The sequence below is a fragment of the Periplaneta americana genome, chromosome 15 (genome assembly GCF_040183065.1).
Source record: "Periplaneta americana isolate PAMFEO1 chromosome 15, P.americana_PAMFEO1_priV1, whole genome shotgun sequence".
Lineage (NCBI taxonomy): Eukaryota > Metazoa > Arthropoda > Insecta > Blattodea > Blattidae > Periplaneta > Periplaneta americana.
In genome coordinates, this window is record NC_091131.1 from 7,081,225 (window position 1) to 7,100,491 (window position 19,267).

Consider the following 19,267-nt stretch of genomic DNA (forward strand, 5'->3'; position numbering starts at 1 on the left):
TTTTAAACTAACCTAACATAAAGCATCGAATGAATACGGGATTTTCACAAGAATGCACAGTTTACAATATGAAGCGTCCACGTAAGGCAGGCATGTCAATTGATGCCCACAGGAGCAAGCGCGCGCTTTAGAGCCCAGGAGAGCCTGAGCGCTTTACAGCGGAAAGGAAAGAGACAGACGAAAGAGGTGGTATATGCCGCTTGGTCGAGCTATATTCAGGGATGGCCAGCACTGATTCAATACATAAAGGGAAGAAAACTTATTAAAACTGTATCCATGTTAATTTTTAGATTTGCCTGAGAAGTATAAGTGCATTATAAAAATGTAAGTTTTAATTTTAATGCTCATTTTTCACAAGTTTGATTTTTTTATTCAAAAAAAATATTTTCTCAACTTTTCGTATAGAAAAGTGAAATTTTCAGGTATAGGCATATTTATTTAGTAGCCTTACAGAATGTTTTCGTAAATCTAATATACCGTATACACGTATTACTGAAGATAGTGTATTGAAAATTTTGAAATATTCGCGTGGAAACTGTTTGTAAGGAAATGAATTAACAAAGCAACTACTGTTACATCATAAGCAAAAGGTACGTGCCCATGTGTTGTAAAAATGTCAGCTCTATAGCTTCAGCAGATTTCGAGAAAATAATTCAATATTCTGATGATAGGAAGTTGCTCACAAATATCACCTTAAAAGCATAATGCGATAAGAGTTTTGTTATGGAGTATTAGTTACACTTAAAAGAGATACAGTACCTAGGTAACTTTGCTTTGTACTGTAATATTGTTTTGATTAGTTTATTGATTACTTTTGTAAGGCTAAAGATACCATCAACATAAATTCCAACTTATCATGTCATACTCAATCTCTTTCTTTGGAATATCACTTTCTTTATGAATGATGTGTTTCACCCACTTAATACTACTATGGAATTTAAGTGAATATTCCGTCTTAACTCTCTATTATGTTATTAAGATTTAAAACACAAGTGCAATATTAAGAAATCAGTGTTAGTACTTTTGTTTTACAGACAATATAGATAATATCAAACAGAAAGAAGCCATATAAAAATAACGACATAAAATTTCACGTTCCGTTTGAAGTTTGTGCACCACTGTTTTCTTAATCCAACAGGCTGCTTATTCATATGCACAACCCTTCCTCTTTCCATACTTAGCGCTTGATGCCCGAGCACGACGTCAAGCTCAGAAAAATGCGCTTGCTCTGACATCACTGACGTAAGGTAACGGATTGTTTCTAAAGGGTTTTCCTTGTCATGTTTGAGGCTTGAATTACCGACAGCCCTATAGCCTACAATATGTAGCAGGACGTTATCCACACGCAATTTAACACAGCACAGCACCGACTCCGTACTCTAATACAGTACAAGGGGCATACAGAAACCTTAAGTTTATTATTTACTTCTCACACAAAACGAACCTTTCCCCAGCTTCTGTTTAATGTATGTTTCACATTGACACAAACAACGTTTTTGAAAGTTGTTAAAAATTTAATGTAGTAATGTACTGAAAATCGTTGAAGAAATACAGTGTGTTTCAAAAGTGATAGTCAATAATTTATACATGAATAGTACAAATTAACACGAGCAAAAAGCTCCATACATATTGGCCCGCAAATTAATTGTTGTCGAGATAATGCACATATTCTGTTGAGATTCCTCGTTGACTAAGAGCAGACGTGCAGACATCCTTAACCGAAGTCTGCCTAGGGTAGATGTTCAAAATGCTGTCCATGCATCTGAACGCAACGTTGTGCTCTTCTCTATAGTGAGCTGCGAATCCTCTCGGGCAGTCCTGGGTCATTCCTTATTTGCTGAAGGAAACATTCAATCCGAAGCAATTCCTTAAGTGTGTTGATCTCTGAAGTGTAAACTAGGTTTTTTAAATGACTCCAAACACAGAAATCTAATCGGATTTAAATCCGGTAACCTAGGAGGCCACGGGACAGACTTTCCTCTGCCTAAGGGAATATTGCAGGAACGGTTAACTTGCGAATCAATGTTTATTGAAGCTTCTTTGCTTTCAGTGTGTACTTTTCATCTATTTCCGCCGAGTTAGCTCTGTGGTAGCATGTCTGCCGCTAGACTAGCCGGCTGGGTTCGATTCACGGCCGGGTAAAAAATTTTAGTGTAAAATTTCTACTTCGAGACTAAGAGAGGTGGCGACGGACACCATTCAACCACTAGATTGTTTACCAATATGCCTGGGTTAAATCCCAAATCTCTCCGCAGTGCATATGAAGAGAAGGCATATGTCACTGTTGATAGAGATTCGTCCATCGGATGGGGACATTAAGCCTGGCGGTCCCTTTGTGCTTTTCGACAGATGTAAGCTATGTGCCGGAACAGAGTTTCCCCTTCTCCCTTCCACAACATCCTCCTCACCCATTCTCTTCACTGCACTTACACGAACACTTAAACAGACACTCATCCTAATACAATGAAATTTTCAGATCCAGAATTAAAAAATTTATATGACAGACTTCCCTGTGTAATGTGAAACAAGTTTATTTCTATCCTAAATATATTTTTCTATTTTATCTTGGTTACTATATCAACATGACCTGCACTAACTATACTACTAATAATAATTTAATATTAATCAATCAATCTCAACATCGTCTCTTTTTTCACTCAGTTATTACTAGTATTATTATTTACTAATTTTATTATCATCTTTATGTGATTTTTTTCTTAAGTATTTTGTCTACAAAGTATGTATATCTATGTAACGGAACTGTCCCCGAACACGAGCTTTGCTCTTTCGGGGTATTTTAATGTAACGTTTTTATGTATATGTTGTTATTAAATAAATAAATATAAATATAAATATAAATAAATAAAATACACGACATAACTCTCCACAGATAGACATTATGCATAGCGTGGTCCACCGAAGTGGTGTGCAACTTGAAAAATACGTTACAGTCCTGCCATCTATCCGCTATATACGGAACCCGAATCACGCAAGTGAAGTGGATAGGCAATGGATACACACACACACTTTTCATCTGTAAATTATTGACCCTCACTTTTGAAACATTCTGTATACGAATGGGAAAAAATTATTTCTGAGTAAGAAAATAAATTGAGGAAAAACTACTGTTTCTAATTTTCTTATTTTTCATTTTGTTCGTCGTTTAAACCGATAAGCAGAAATGCAATAGGTAACCTACTGTTTCTAAGTTCCTTATGCAAGACATAATTCAACATTTTCAAGACAGGCAATTCCATGTCCCCTTATATCAAGACGGGTTTCAAGCGAACTTATTACATCTATACTAATAATAAATCTGTAGCCAAAATTTTTCTGGTAATTTTAGATTTTCCAAAAATAATTGGTGTTAACATGTATAATTAACCATCCTGACACCGAAAATCGCTTTTTTTGACATTTTTGTTTGTCTGTCTGGATGTTTGTTACCTTTTCACGCGATAATGGCTGAACCGATTTATATGAAAATTGATATATATAAATTAAGTTCGTTGTAACTTAGATTTTAGGCTATATGGCATTCAAAATACTTTATTTAAAAGCGGGTTATAAGGGGGCTTGAATTAAATAAATCGAAATATCTCCCTTATTATTAATTTTCATGAAAAATGTTACATTACAAAAGCTTTTTTAAAGGTGATTTCCGACAAGTTTTATTCTATGCAAAATTTTGATGGGACCAAATTGCACCAAAAACGGATGTTCTCTGAACCAAATTATTATATTTTAATTATTTGCATGTAATAACAATTAAGAAATACGTTAAATGAATTATCATTGCACTAAATGAGTGGTCTCTGGACAAAAATGATCGCATTTTAATTATTTAAATACAATTTAAATTAAGTGACATATTAAACGATTTATCCTTCTATCAAACACGAATGTTCCCTGGACCAGTGTGCTATTTTAATTATGTAATTACTTTATATTTATTTCTGACAAGTGCAGCGGAGCGCACGGGTACGGCTAGTTATAAAATAAATTGCCCGCAATAGGCTAAATTACAAGAAAGGGTAGCTACCTCGAGGCGTTCCTCCAGCTGTCTGTTGCGCTCGCGCAGTGTCGTCACTTCCTGCTGCAGTCTGTGCGCGTCTCCGCCATGTTCCTGCTGCTGCTGCTCGTGCGAGCCAGTGTCGCGGGCCGCGCGTACAGCATCCCGCAACTCCAGCTTCAGCGCTTCTTCCCGCGCATGCGCCTCGCCAAGCAGGTGACGCAGCTCGGCGTCTTTGGCCTTGAGCTCGCGCAGCATCTCGGCGTCCAGCGTCTTCTTCACGGCGTCCTTCTGGCGCTGGAGGGCGTCTTCATGATCGCGTTCCAGCCTGCAGACAAGCGACATACGAATGCCTATCGATACGAGTAGCGTATGCATGTCGAAAAGGAAGACAACAAAATAAATATATTCGACTTATATTCAGTTCTGGACCATTTCTTCTGCCTGCATCCATTGGATTTTCAAGACATATGCCCAGTTTCACCAATCTTCGTTAAAATAACGCTAACGTGTTGTTAAAAATTAAACATCCTGTTAGTGTAATAATGTTTCACCAACCATTTGAAGTACTTTGGTTAGGTAACATGATGTTAAGAGTAATGTAAAAGGAATCAAAGAAGCAGTGATTGTATGGAAGTTTACTGAATGTTCCTTTAGTTGGTGTAGTCATTTGTTTTAGCGGAGAATTGTATTTTTTACATCATGGAAGTTTATAGACTAACATAATTACAACGGAATTCGAGAAAAAGAAACGTGTAAGGAGCAGTAATTTTACCTCATATGAGAAATATAATTATAATTATTTATTAGATTTACGAAAACATTCTGTAAGGCTACTAAATAAATAGGCCTATACCTGAAAATTTCACTTTTCTATACGAAAAGTTGAGAAAATATTTCTTTTGAATAAAAAAATCAAACTTGTGAAAAATTAGCATTAAAATTAAAACTTACATTCTTATAATGCACTTATACTTCTCAGGCAAATCTAAAAATTAACGTGGATAGAGTTTTAATAAGTTCTCTTCCCTTTATCTGAATCAGTGCTGGCCATCCCTGTATATAGCTCGACCAAGCGGCATATACCACCTCTTTCGTCTGTCTCTTTCCTTTCCGCTGTAAAGTGCTCAGGCTCTCCTGGGCTCTAAAGCGCGCTTGCTCCTATGGGCATCAATTGACATGCCTGCCTTACGTGGACTTACTGCCTTACTCGCTTGCGCTCGTTTCATAAACAATCATACTTGCGTCTTAATTACTACCATTACAGGCTCGTTGCATAATGTACTATTATAATTAGATTATTTATTTATTATTATTATTTTAGTGGATCTACAAATTAACTATAGGAATGTAATTGAACTCAAAATAAATGTAGTGATGGAACTTTCATTAGGAAACGGGAACAAGCATGGCTCTTTAACCCAGTATTTTCAATCGCCATTTGGATGTGAAAACGGGAATTATGAAATAAATCAGTGTTATGAAAATATTAAAATAAATGCTAAGACGGATCATGCAGAAGATACAGTGGAATATTTGAAAATTGACATTGGAACTTTCACTCTCAAAGTTGATATTTGTGGGAAGATTCTTTCAATTATCCAGGATCAAACAGAACCAATAGAAAATGAAAATAATTGTGATGCTGAATACTACAATGGTAAGCGTTAACATTATTTTCATATCTTATACATCTAACTTATCTTCACACGTCATTGGTCACAATTACATGTGAACTTTTAAATCAGTGAAATAAAGAAATATCGTTTTGAAAATCTGCAATTATATCTGGGTATTAATAAGAAATAATAATCACAGAAATGCTTACGTTAATAAGCACACATCTTCTCTTTACTGCGGATGCAGTGCTAATATTATACACTTTTTGCTGGTTGAGTGGAAGAGAAGGCCTTACGGCCTTAACTCTGCCAGCTAAAATAAATCATTATTATTATCATTATTATTATTATTATTATTATTATTATTATTATTATTAATATTAATATGAATCATTTTAGTACTTATGAACATATCTATTCCGAAGCAGTGATTGCAGCTAATTGTTTTCACTGCAAATATATCTTGATATAATAATGCGGCGTGTAACATATGTTCCCTGGCAGCCATGATTCATGCTGTAACAGGATGTTAAGGATTTAACTGCGGGAGTATGCTATGTTAATTTAACAGTGGGTTTAACATGATGTTAGCAGTAACAACAGTTGATGTTCCGTTAAGTTTACTGTTAAACTGCCATAACAATATGTTAAATATTTAACAAAGGTTGGTGAAACTGGGCCATACTCTTGCAACCCGCAAAAAGAGAATTTTTCATTTCCACTTAGGTATTTTAGCCAAGCCTTTGTATGCCTATACTTAAACAATAATTGATAGGGCGTAAGTAGGCCAGAAATTTTATGTAATTATAACTTGGCATCTCACTTTGAGAGAGGAACAGAGGATAAAACTCAGAGAATACTGTTTACACTTAAAAAAGATGTTGAAACTATATGGATGTCACATGGAATGAGAAAGACAGGCTACATTTTTATAAAGAGTAATCACACTAGAGGTTTTGAACTATCTAGAGAAAATCAAAACTCGAGTGGGATTTAACTGACTATTACACGTTTAGAAGAAAGTATATAAAGATTAGAAGAAAAAATATTCTAATACAATAAAATATTAACTGACTTATTTTATTTTTTTTTTTTATTTTATTGGGTTATTTTACGACGCTGTATCAACATCTAGGTTATTTAGCGTCTGAATGAAATGAAGGTGATAATGCCGGTGAAATGAGTCCGGGGTCCAGCACCGAAAGTTACCCAGCATTTGCTCGTATTTGGTTGAGGGAAAACCCCGGAAAAAACCTCAACCAGGTAACTTGCCCCGACCGGGATTCGAGCCCGGGCCACCTGGTTTCGCGGCCAGACGCGCTGACCGTTACTCCACAGGTGTGGACTAACTGACTTACTAAAATTTTATTTCACTAATGTTAGCTTCACCAAAACGTTTGAACGGCGCCGCCATTTTCAATTGACTATCTATGCGGGAAACAAATGACGATCTTGTTACCTAGGTATTATGGTTTCCTACTTTAAAGTGGTATTTTTCTGTTGTATATTTTTTCTAAATTTGTATGGTCACCTGGGGTGCCAGGCAGGCGACTTTAAGTACTTATCTCCCTCTACTTACATACAAATGGCTTTGAGAAAACCCGGAGGTTCATTGCCGCCCTCACATAAGCCCGCCATAGGTCTCTATCCTGAGCACGATTAATCCAGTTTCTATCATGATATCCCACCTCCCTCAAATCCATTTTAATATTATCCTCCCATCTACGTCTCGGCCTTCCCAAACGTCTTTTTGCCTCAGGTCTCCCAACTAGCACTCTATACGCATTTCTATATTGACTCATACGTGCTACATACCTTGCCCATCTTAAACGTCTGGATTTGTATTTCCATTTCGTACTATGTTCTGATCACGAGACATAGGCTTAGTCTAATCGTAAGCTACAGGGTGTCCCGCAGCGGAATGTCCGTAGCTTACCTACGTGTTCCTGGAATTATTTTGAGTGAAAAAGTTCTAATCAACATGGGTCCGAATTTCAACGGTATCTACAGAAAGCACAATTTTAAATTAATAATTTTATTACTTGTGACTGACTTTGCAATTTTGTTTTGAGGAATACACATTCTGATTTGTCACATTTGAGGTCCGAAATGACCACCAGGTTGTCAAGGTATCCTTGAGCTCTGTCTGTAAGAGAGTTCATCGCTCTCATTACAAAACCGCCATCATTTCACAAGCCTTCACCACACTCCTTTATTTTACCGAGAAGTTCGATCCTTGTGTTCGACCGAGCAGCATACACAACTGATATCATGTTCCCCCAAAGGAAGTAATCTAATGGAGACATCTGGTGATCTTGGTGGCCAAACCACTGGACCTCCTTGACCAATCCAACGACGTGAAAACTGTTGATTTAAAAATGCAGTCACACACCTATCAAAATGTGGAGGTGCGCCATTTTGCTGCAGCCACATGCTTTGTGTGATAACATCACTTGTTGCAGAGCCTGGACACTTTGGATGTGAAATGGGTATAAACCAAATTCATGTAGCTGAGCGATATGCGCACATTCTGTTTAATATTAACTGAACTACAATCTCACGACGAGGATGCATACTGTTGTAATTAAATCACAAATAACATTTGTGCGAGATCGTGCGTATTTGCTTGTTTTCCGCACAGAACCAATACGCGGTAAGTGTGAAATACCACATTCAGTATTCCCAATGCAACACACATAACAATTTCCCTCTTCTTATCGCTTAAGCGCGACATTCATTTTACTGCTTTAGGCTTTTAACATATTATTTTTAGAGACGTTTAACATAGTAATAATTATAAATTGGAAACTTACCACTGCAATTTCACCTAAATTGCAATGTTAATTATTATTTTTAAATATTTGCAAAAATTAAGTAAAGTCTACTACTCCACGAAACTTATTGCATTCCTGATACAAGTAACATTAAGGAAGCCGTGAAAAAATCAACAAGATTCCAGATGCGGATGTTATTACTGCAATATGTTATATAAATAATATTGTTAAAATATTAAAATGAAAAATAAATCATTACATAACCTTACCGTTTGTTTTAAGTTCGCATTTATAGACTGGGGGAAAAAAGACAGACGTATATCACGGCCTGCTGGAGTATAGTAAACACAGAAAACATTTTACAGCAACAATGTTGAAGAAAGATATTTTGGTTTTCCGAAGTTGCCGTCATTAAACAGAAACCAACATGGAGATTTAATTGCAACTAATTAGAAATTCGTCTTTCAGGTATGTAATAAACGATCTTTGCACAAAATAATGTACGATACACGAGAGGTATGTTTGTTTTCATGTTCTCGGAAATTAAAAAAGCTCAACTACGTTTCGCGTTTTCAATCTTTTCCTCGACCATGAAAACGTCAACATACCGCTCTTGTAACATATTACTATATTAATTTAGAATTGTGTTTTCTGTAGATACGGTTGCAATTCGGACCCATGCTGATTAGAACTTTTTCACTCAAAATAATCCCAGGAACACGTAGGTAAGCTATGTACAGTAGTGGCAAAAAAAACCGGACCGACCCTTGTAGCTGATTCCAGAGCTTTATTCACTCCAGAACGTGATAGACTGATAACTAAGACTTTCGTGGTTCGAATCCTGCCTGGGAAGGAAACTTTTTTTGTTCCTTATTCAAATTTATTCCCAATACTTTTCGATTGCAGCGATATTTTACAAGAACATGAATTTTATCATAGGTTAGGTTAGGAAAGAATGGGGCCGTCTATTACTTATCTTACAATGTAGTATAAATATGTTACATTTTATTGATGAACGTTTTCGGCATATTTATGCCATCTTCAGATCTTAAAAAGTTATCTTTATACATACTTAATAAATGCCACATAGGTTAATTGCAATACATAACAACGAAATCATAATTGCACTATTTTTAAGGTGAACTTGTGATTACTATGTCCACGTTCAGCTATTGATTGTACAATGTCACTTGAACATTAGTCTTATGAATTTTATCAAGTGTCATCTACTAATGTTTAATGCTAACGTTTTTAATCTGTTCATTCATCTAGTGTTTGTGTTTTAACATATTATGAAGTGACATTGTACAATCAATAGCTGAACATGGACATAGTAATCACAAGTTCACCTTAAAAATAGTGCAATTATGATTTCGTTGTTATGTATTGCAATTAACCTATGTGGCATTTATTAAGCATGTATAAAGACAACTTTTTAAGATCTGAAGATGGCATAAATATGCCGGAAACGTTCATCAATAAAATGTAACATATTTATACTACATTATAAGATAAGGAATAGACGGCCCCATTCAATCCTAACCTATTATAATTTGCTTATCGGTCAAACTACCAACAAAACGAAAATGAATTTTATCAGCTTATTTTCTAATGGCTTTCGAAATGGGCTACGTCAGCAGTCCAAACTACAACAATTTCAATAGATTACTCGCTATCTTGTGAATGCGGGCATGGCATGCGCAGTGGCTCATTTCGGGGACTTTGATTATTCCGTCGGTGCGGTTCTTTTTGCCACTACTGTACAACCCGCTGCGGGACATCCTGTATAAGCACAATGCAATTCATCTAAACCTTCAAATATCAATCCTACAATAGCCTATATCGTTCTATTTTTACAGGAATCTCTGAACTGTGGACTATTCTCTGATTACAACTTGAGACAACACATCACAAGTCCTTGATTACCTGGAGCGCAGGTCGCAGAGGGCGTCGCGGCGCCGCCGACCCTCCTCTTCGCGCACGGCCCTGATCTCCGCCGCGCGGTCCCTCTGCAGGGCCCTGCAGGCGGAGCGCTCGTTGGCCAGGGCGGCGCGCACCGTGGCCAACTCCTCCCGGAGCGCAGCTGTCACCTTCGTGTTCGAGGCGGCGGGCGCCTCCATCTCCAGCTGCCGAATGGAAGGAAGCTCTTCCCTGGGTCCACCGGCCGCCGCACCTAAGGGCGCCGCCCACATCGCGTCAGCACATTGCTCATACACAGTTCGAAATAAACAGTGTCATGCAAATACTAAAACCATGCAACTGTACTGAAACAATAATCGTGGCTTCTACTTCCATTTGCGGCTCTTGATTTTTTCTTGGATAAGGCTTTCATAAAATGGGGAAGTATTTCAGATAAATACATTTTCTATTAACCAACGCCCTATTCACGGCGCGGCAGAATTTTCGGGAAGAACAGCAAAACTTCTACGGTGCTATTCATAGACATTTCGCAGCACGCGCTACGACCGTACTAAGCTAGCCCCGGCTATCCACCGTTACTTGTACAGAATTCAAATCATATCCTATCGCTAACACTGGTTTATGAATACGAAAAACGCTGATCATCCACCGGAAACCCGCGCTAAAAATGTCTATGAATACGGCCCCTAAAGAGTAAAAAGAGGTGGTACATAGCGTTGTACATAGCCTACATTCCAAGAATAGCGTTGTAATGTTTCAGGAGCAAAAGAAAATATTTTCGGGGTTGGTATTATAGACTATTCTGAGTAAAATGTTCATAAACTATGTGTCCAATTTTCAATTGGTATGTATGTAGGTAAATGAGTAAGTAGATAGGTATGTAAGAAAGTCGGTAGGTAGGTAAGTAGGTAGATATGTAGGTAACTGGGTAGGTAGGTAGGTAGATATGTAGATAAGTGGGTGGGTAGATAGGTAAGTAAGTAGGTATGTAGGTAGGTAAGTAGACACGTAAGTAGGTAGGTCTGTAATTAGGTGAGTGGGTAAGTAGGAAAGTAAGTATGTAGATAGGTAAATAGGTAAGTGGGTGGGCAGGTAGGTAAGTAGGTATGTCGGAAAGTAGGTAGGTAAATAGGTAAGTGGGTGGGTAGGTAGGTAAGTAGGTATGTCGGAAAGTAGGTAAGTAAATAGGTAAGTGGGTGGGTAGGTAGGTAGGTAAGTAAGCAAATCGGTAAGTGGATGCGCAGGTAGGTAAGTAGGTAGATAAGTAGGTATGTAGGAAATTAGGTAGGTAAATAGGTAAGTGGGTGGGTAGGTATGTGAGTATATAAGTAGGTATGTAGGAAAGTAGGTAAGTAAATAGCTAAGTGGGAAATAGGTAAGTAGGTAGGTAAATAGATAAGTGGGTGGGTAAGCAGGTAGGTAAGTAAATATATGTATGTACGTAGGTAGATAGGTAGGTAAGTGGGTAGGTAAATAGGAAAATAGGTAGGTAAGTGGATAGGTATGTAAGCAGATAAGCGTATATAGGTAGGTAGGTTTGTTGTTGTTTAGTAAACTGTCCAAAGACAGGTCTGAACCTCACATGTGATACCAACATGGCACTAGTTATGAGGCAACTATGCCAGGAGATAATGGGGTAGGGTGGACAGTTTCTTTCTCCCTCCATTGCATACATCGCCGACTAGCTACATATTTCACTAATCAGACTTCAGATGCATACAAACAATTGTTCTTCCTCTGACACATATCGTCAAGTGGAATGTACTGTCTGGTAAATAGATGTACATATCAGCCAGAACCTCAATCAGAGGTTGTAGGTAGGTTTGAAGGTAGGTATTCTGTTTGGACTCTATGAAGGCGCACGGGGGTATGAAGGTAGAGTTCTATGCTTCCATGAACTCGGCACTAGAATTTGGTGATGTGGTCGGCACCACGCTCCGACAGTCTTTAACCTTAGGATGAGATCCGATACTTATTTTGACAGGAGGTTGAGTGGACCGTGAGACCGCTCTAGAAGTACTGGTAACGAGGAAAATCCGTCACCACCCGGAACTGAACAAGGCACCTCCCAGTCAGTAGCCGGTTGCTGTACCAACAGAGCCAATTTAGAAGGAAAAGAAGGCCATCAATTGCGAACACGCTAGTTAGACAGCATGGAAGTGTTTTGTGTTGCGCTGTGAAGTGATTCAGGTGTTTTGGTCCACCTTGAGTCCGACCACACGTGAGCGCCGGGCGGCTCTGACATCACGTTTTATTTCGGGCGGTTGTGCGTTCTGGCCAAGCGCGCCAGCTGGCCGGCGTCGCGGCGGTGACCGGTCACGGGAGGTGCATTCGGGGGAACATCGCCCGCAATCTACAAGTATTCAGGAATTTTAACTTGCGGCATCATTCCTCAAAATGAGCATTGAATTAACAGTATGCAATACTGAGTTTTAAAACTTTCACAATTTTTACCCAATTTCAATTAAATCTTAGTCACTAATTTCTTATATTAAGATTAGATGATGTTGAAATTTCCAGATATTTGGTTTGTAAATTTGGTCCATAAAAGTAAATAGAAGAATGTATATCTTATCAATAAACCAGATTACATTATTGTTTCTAGTTTTATGGCTTAAAACGAAGCGGAATACCTAATTCCTCAACATGAAATTGACAGACTACAGCGTGTTCATAATGCTTGTGTTCGATTTGCAACGTCCGTAGATCTGACCGTATCACACCTTCACTAAATATGCTGTCCTGGGCCCGTCTCAAAGAGCGAAGAACTATTCACTCTCTCACTTTACTCTTCAATATTCTTCAAACCTCTAATCCTAGCAACTTAGCTTCTCGTTTTCAACATTTGTCCTCATATCACGAAATAGATACTCGCTCACAACACCATATCACACTCTGCATTCCTAAACACGGAACATCCTTCTACTCTTCATCTTTCACCGTCTCTAAAGCTCATCTCTGGAACTCTCTATCACAACTTGTCAGAGACTGTCTGACATTGTCTAGTTTCAAAACTAAATTAAAATTGCACTTTTTCAATTCAGATTTCTTTCAGTTATAAGCCCTTTTCTCTGCGATAGTTTTGTAAAAATATAGGATATATACTTCTTTCCTTCCTTTCCCCTTTTTGTTCTCTTTATCAGCCGATGAATTTATTAGCATAGCCATTTTATTGTGAATTTTATTTACTATTCGTATTTCTTTTCTTTTTTATTATTATTTTATTACATTCCATTTTGTTATATTCTACCTTACGTTTTCCATATTAACCATGTGTACTAAATGAGTTGCTTTTACTATATTCCAATGTATTTTACTTCCTTTTTTCTATTATTGTATTATTTTCATGTTGTTTAGTGTCGATTTTATTATGCTATTATTATTATTTTTTTGTAATATGTTAGTATTTTGTTCTTTAACTTTTTGTTAAATTTGAACTGCTTGTATACTTTGTAACCTGGTAGAGAGTAAGAGAAGGCCCTATGGCTTTAACTCTGCCAATATAAATAAAGAATAATAATAATAATAATAATAATAATAATAATAATAATAATTATTATTATTATTATTATTATTATTATTATTATTATTAATTCAGTAACGGAACTGTGTATTTGTTTTGTTTTGTGTTTTTTTTTTTGTTATTTATCAATTGGAATAAAAAAATATTTTGAAGAATTTTTTTAAAGTTATTTTCTTAAAGTCATTCATAAAAATTATAGCAGTTGTATTTTTCAAGCGACATAAAAAATAATACAAATGTCTTTATAATAGACTACAGTATTTAAAATGTGTAATAAAATCTTTGCATTATCTTGCTTGATTTATTAGATTGGAAAATATAAAAAATATATATATATCCGGGAAACTACATTTAACTACAAGGTAACTAACTACCTGACAGGTCAAGTCAGCTTATGGTTCTTTTATTTTTTTATTGGGTTATTTTACGACGCTGTATCAACATCTCAGGTTATTTAGCGTCTGAATGAAATGAAGGTGATAATGCCGGTGAAATGAATCCGTGGTCCAACACCGAAAGTTACCCAGCATTTGCTCGTATTTGGTTGAGGGAAAACCCCGGAAAAAACCTCAACCAGGTAACTTGCCCCGACCGGGATTCGAACCCGGGCCACCTGGTTTCGCAGCCAGACGCGCTGACCGCTTATGGTTCTTCAATAGTTTTTTTTTTCTAATGGCGAGTACTAGACTTTTCCTCATTTACCCATTCAAACAATGCGGTATTCGTGTGGCAAGTGCATGGTAAGAGAATCGAGGAAGAAAATTGTAAAAATGAGGCGATGCCGAGTTTTTTTTAGTTTCCGATATTTTGTTACGCAATTAACGCTTTTGTTTTGCATGTTATTTTTTTGCACGATATGTTTTTAATTTATGAGGTTTATCAACAGTAATTTCACTAGAGGTTTTGATTTATCTAGAGAAAATCAAAACTCGAGTGGGATTTAATTGACTATTACACGATTAGAAGAAAGTATAGAAAGATTAGAAGTAACGAAGTACTCTAACACAATAAAATATTAATTGACTTACGAAAATACAAAACTGTCTTCAAATTTGTACCATCTCAACATTATAAATATTATGCTAGTAGATGGCAGTAGTGTGTTATGATTAGCTGTTTTCTTATCAGTTGTGCCAACTATGGAATCTTCATTGAACTCTGTGGGCGATTACTGGTCAAGAAGGCTTTGCTGATTCAGTTTCATTTTTATTAAAACATTTGCATTCCGTTTCAATCATCTGGAACCTAGTAATCAACGTCACATGACAGATGATTTTCAATAAATCTTAGTATTAAACAATCTCTGATACGTGACTATCCATAATATCATATAGCAGAAGCTATAACATAACCTAAATAATATAAACGCGAGTTAGAAAAGTTTTAATTAGGGATGATGAAATAAACAAGAAACATTTTAATTAACGATGACGAAATAAAAAATAAACATAAATAATTTTAAAAGAAACCATTATTGAAAGTAGGTACAATTTTCAAATTTGAATGTTTTAGTGGTTGGTGGTTCAGTTGATGTTATATTGGACGTGTGCGTAAAAGAAGTGAACTCGTTGATGTACATGGCGTATCCCTCAACTTATTCAGGATTTCCGAATGGTGCTCTCCATTTATTTGTAAATAGGGTTTCAGGGAAGAAGCATAGCTATGACCAGTGATCTTTATTAATTCTTGTTCTTGAATGCCAATGTGAGTCATATTTGAAAGTGCTGTGCATCGACTGGAGTGGTTTGTAATTTTCTGTTTTTTGACGTCCAGATCAGTGCAGTTTGAAATGTCGGCAAACAAAGAAACAAATGCTAGGGTAGTGATAATAATAAACAAATGCTAGGGAAGCGATAAAATTATGCGATAAGCAGCCACGATTGGTTGAAAGACGTCCTTTCGTACCGTTTTATTGGTCAAAAGTAGTGTGACGTAGTAAAAGTGTAATAGTCAACTGAAAATATGGACTGCACATAAGAGTACGAGATCATGACATCCGGAATTAGTTTGATTCATAATAATCTTCAACTGTTTTTTTGTTTCTATATGAACACTAACATAGAAATCCACACAATTTTACTTAGTGTCTGTTTCTTTTGTAGTAGCCCTGTGCGAGAACTGAAATCGAGAGGATGTAAGCAACTGTAACAGAGAATGGCAGATGACCCAAGATATTAAATGGTAGGAAGGAGGAGTCACAGCTGAATGACATTGGGGTCTCAAGGCGGGGTTCACATAGAATCGCTCGCGCCGTCGGTGACGCAGGGCACCAAGCATCCAGGAAGTTGCAGCAGCGTTCGCGATTCGAGCACCACGCCCACCACTCAACTAATAACCGTGAACGTGTCTGCACCAGTGCTCAGTTACAAATATCGCGTTTTTATGTAACAATGTCCCTGACACAATATAACAAAGCATGCCACCCCCACCGTAAGGACAATATGCAGGTGCTTCAAATTAACTTTCACTGCACACAAAATTCATCAGTTTTGTGTCGTGTTCCAGAACTAGAATCCATACACAGTTTTCTGCTCAAGGGCAGGTCCTTCACTGCAAACTCAGCATTCTCCAATCTTCCGCCTTCCTCTTAGTCACCGCTTACGATCCCTATATCTTAATGTTGCTTATTATCTAACACCTTTTTCTGCCCCGAACTTTTCTTCCGTTCACCATTCTTCCAGTAGGCAGTTTCTTCTCAGCCAGTGACCCAAACCATTTCTTTTCCTCTTCCTAATCAGTTTCATCATTAGTCTTTCTTCACCCATTCTTTCTAGCACAGCTTCATTTCTTATTCTGTCTGTCCATTTCACACGCTTCAATACTAGAATTTAAGTAAATTAATTAATTCTAAACAAACTTGATAAATTATATTTTATACAGGGATATAATCTTATTTTTACTTCAATTTTTATTGTATATGAGTTTTTGAATGTACTTCACTCCCACCCCTCTACTAGTAAACTCCAAGCGTCCTCCACACAGAACCGAGGCCGCGTATGCAGTACTGAGTTAGTGAGTATAGTACGTTACAGAAATATTTTCGCGTTTTCCAGTGACGAAAGAGCATTCAATATTGAATCATATTTTCGCACAGGCACTATCGTCCATTTGCTTACGTCGCATCCTGATTTTCCCCACCTGCTTTTGTTCGCCCCTCTGTAAAGGCTAGTAGCTGGGCTGTCTTAGCTCTTTTCTGAAAACATTAATTTCTGTTAGGAATTGGACGTCTACGTAATATTATACAACTGTTTAAAATAACTTAAATAAAAGGGCCTCGTTAAGTAATTAATTGTCACGTGATTCCCCCCCCTTTCTACGACCCTGCGACAAAACCACTTGATAGCATTTCTGAGTAATTTTATCTTTTCGGATCGGACAGAAGTGAAGATTGAATTTACAGTACGTAAGGTACTCTTTTATAGACTAGGTACAGAATTATTTCAATATGAGTTACTCGTACGAAGGACGAAACTGGTAATTGGAATTAGGTACAATAGTCGATAGTGCGATAATATGCACAAAAGAACTGAAGCCTACATCGAAATGAACGGCCACCATTTTCAAAAATGTGTTTAAATATCCATATTATGATTATTTTTCAATTTAACTTCATTCTCTATATTGTACGCCAATGTGCTGTAACAGTACAATATACACTGCATAATTAATACGTCCGAATGGATAGCTCAATTCGTGAGTAAAAACACTCATTGTTAATACAGTACTGTATTTTGATTAAACAAAAACCTAATGAAAATTATCAAACTCAAAATCGCGATATTTCCTAGTTTACGTAAATGGATGAACTACTTTTCTTCCCTCCTATACCTAGTAAAGTGATTTGTATTTTACGCCAGTATCATCGAACTCCAGTCTTGGAAGGGGGAGCAAGCGGTGCTTCCGGTTCTAGACCTTTAATCCAAAGATATAGCCAGGTTGATATTAAAAATGTTAGTAAAAATAAAATTATGTCCCTGTATATGATAAATGGTGTTCTTGCTCTTCAAAACCTCATATTTCCCGTAAGATGATACTGTTTTAAGACGAATCAATCAAGGAGAGAAAAATATACCATGAGTTACCGAGTTCACAACCTTGCAAGGGATCTTGGGTTTTATCCTACCATTTATATTAGCTCCTAGCTTAGCCTGAAGGTCATCTGTCTCACTCTGTCCACACTGTTTCATTTATGGGACTTGAGAAATTTGGCACGCAGAAAAGGCTAAAAATTATATAATAATAATAATAATAATAATAATAATAATAATAATAATAATAATAATAATAATAATTTAGTTTAGCTGGCAGAGTTAAGGCCGTAAGGCCTTCTCTTCCACTCAACCAGCAAAAAGTGTATATACATATGCATGAACTTACAAAGAATTCAACAATTTGATTTAGATGAGAGTTACATTTATACAAGAGTTATTCACGAATTAAACAACAAAATTCTATGAACTATTAATTAGACAATGAAATAAATATAGAATGCTAATATATTTCAAATAATATTAGATAATAGAAAGAGATTATTATGAGACAATTTTGAAAATACAGCACTATCAGGATGATGTCTAAAGAATGAAGTAACAATGTAGTCAGTGATAGTTTAAATCAGTATGATTGGAGTGAAATGCTAATAAGGTTATCTTTTAAGCTGTTCTTAAAGGTGTTTATTGTCTTGCAGCCCCTAGTACTTTGTGACAAGGAATTCCATTGACGCGAGGTGGATACTGTAAAAGATGATGAATAACAAGATGTTCTATGAAGAGGTATACTTAGCGTGCCACAGATAAGTGATCTGGTATTTGCGTCGTGGTTAGAGTATAAATAAGAGAAACGAGACGAAAGGTAATTTGGTTTTGAGGTGTGTAGAATTCGATAGAGTAAAGATTGTTAACAGCGAAGCAATAAAATAGTCGGGGCAAGCCACTCGAGCGCAATCTTCGCAATAAATGGCAAGCCGACCGCCATGGACACCGAAGAAACAGTACAAAATATTAATTTTGAGATTTTCTGGAAAATGCACGTTCTCAGCTTTCCAAAACTGAAGGCTACAAGATTACACTGGTCTATGAGTAAAGACCGGCACTCTTCCATCCAGACTGCGCTTGGCCAGTTGTTCGAATCCAGCTTGGAATTATTATATGGCTAGGTTATACCATACTTTTTTCCAAGATTAAACCTTGGACTCATATCGCCAAAATTCATTTGGTTATCGGCGAATCGTCAACGCTAGAAAACTGTGTAGCTGATACAGTGTCTTAAAATAACCGAGGTTACGGTTTGTACAGCGGCTGAACCACGGTGTCAATTTTGTTCATATCCAAGTCAAGCAGACAAAAATATTTTCTAATTACAGTAGAACCTCTATTATCCGTGGTAATGAAGGTGGTGGACTGAACGGTTAATCGAAATA

The 19,267-nt window shown here is 36.8% G+C and overlaps 1 protein-coding gene across 3 annotated transcripts in view; it reads right to left on the minus strand.

The window, feature by feature from the left end:
• Pif1A (PFTAIRE-interacting factor 1A) overlaps nt 1–19,267 on the minus strand; it is a 230,355-nt gene that overhangs the window by 196,686 nt on the left and 14,402 nt on the right. For all 3 annotated transcript variants that reach the window (XM_069848923.1, XM_069848920.1, XM_069848921.1), the window contains exons 2-3: nt 10,332–10,578; nt 4,043–4,340 (exon numbers count right to left, since the gene is read on the minus strand). In XM_069848923.1, the coding sequence (XP_069705024.1) occupies nt 4,043–4,340; nt 10,332–10,525 (492 nt within the window). In that variant the 5' untranslated portion in view covers nt 10,526–10,578. The remainder of the gene's footprint in view (nt 1–4,042; nt 4,341–10,331; nt 10,579–19,267) is intronic.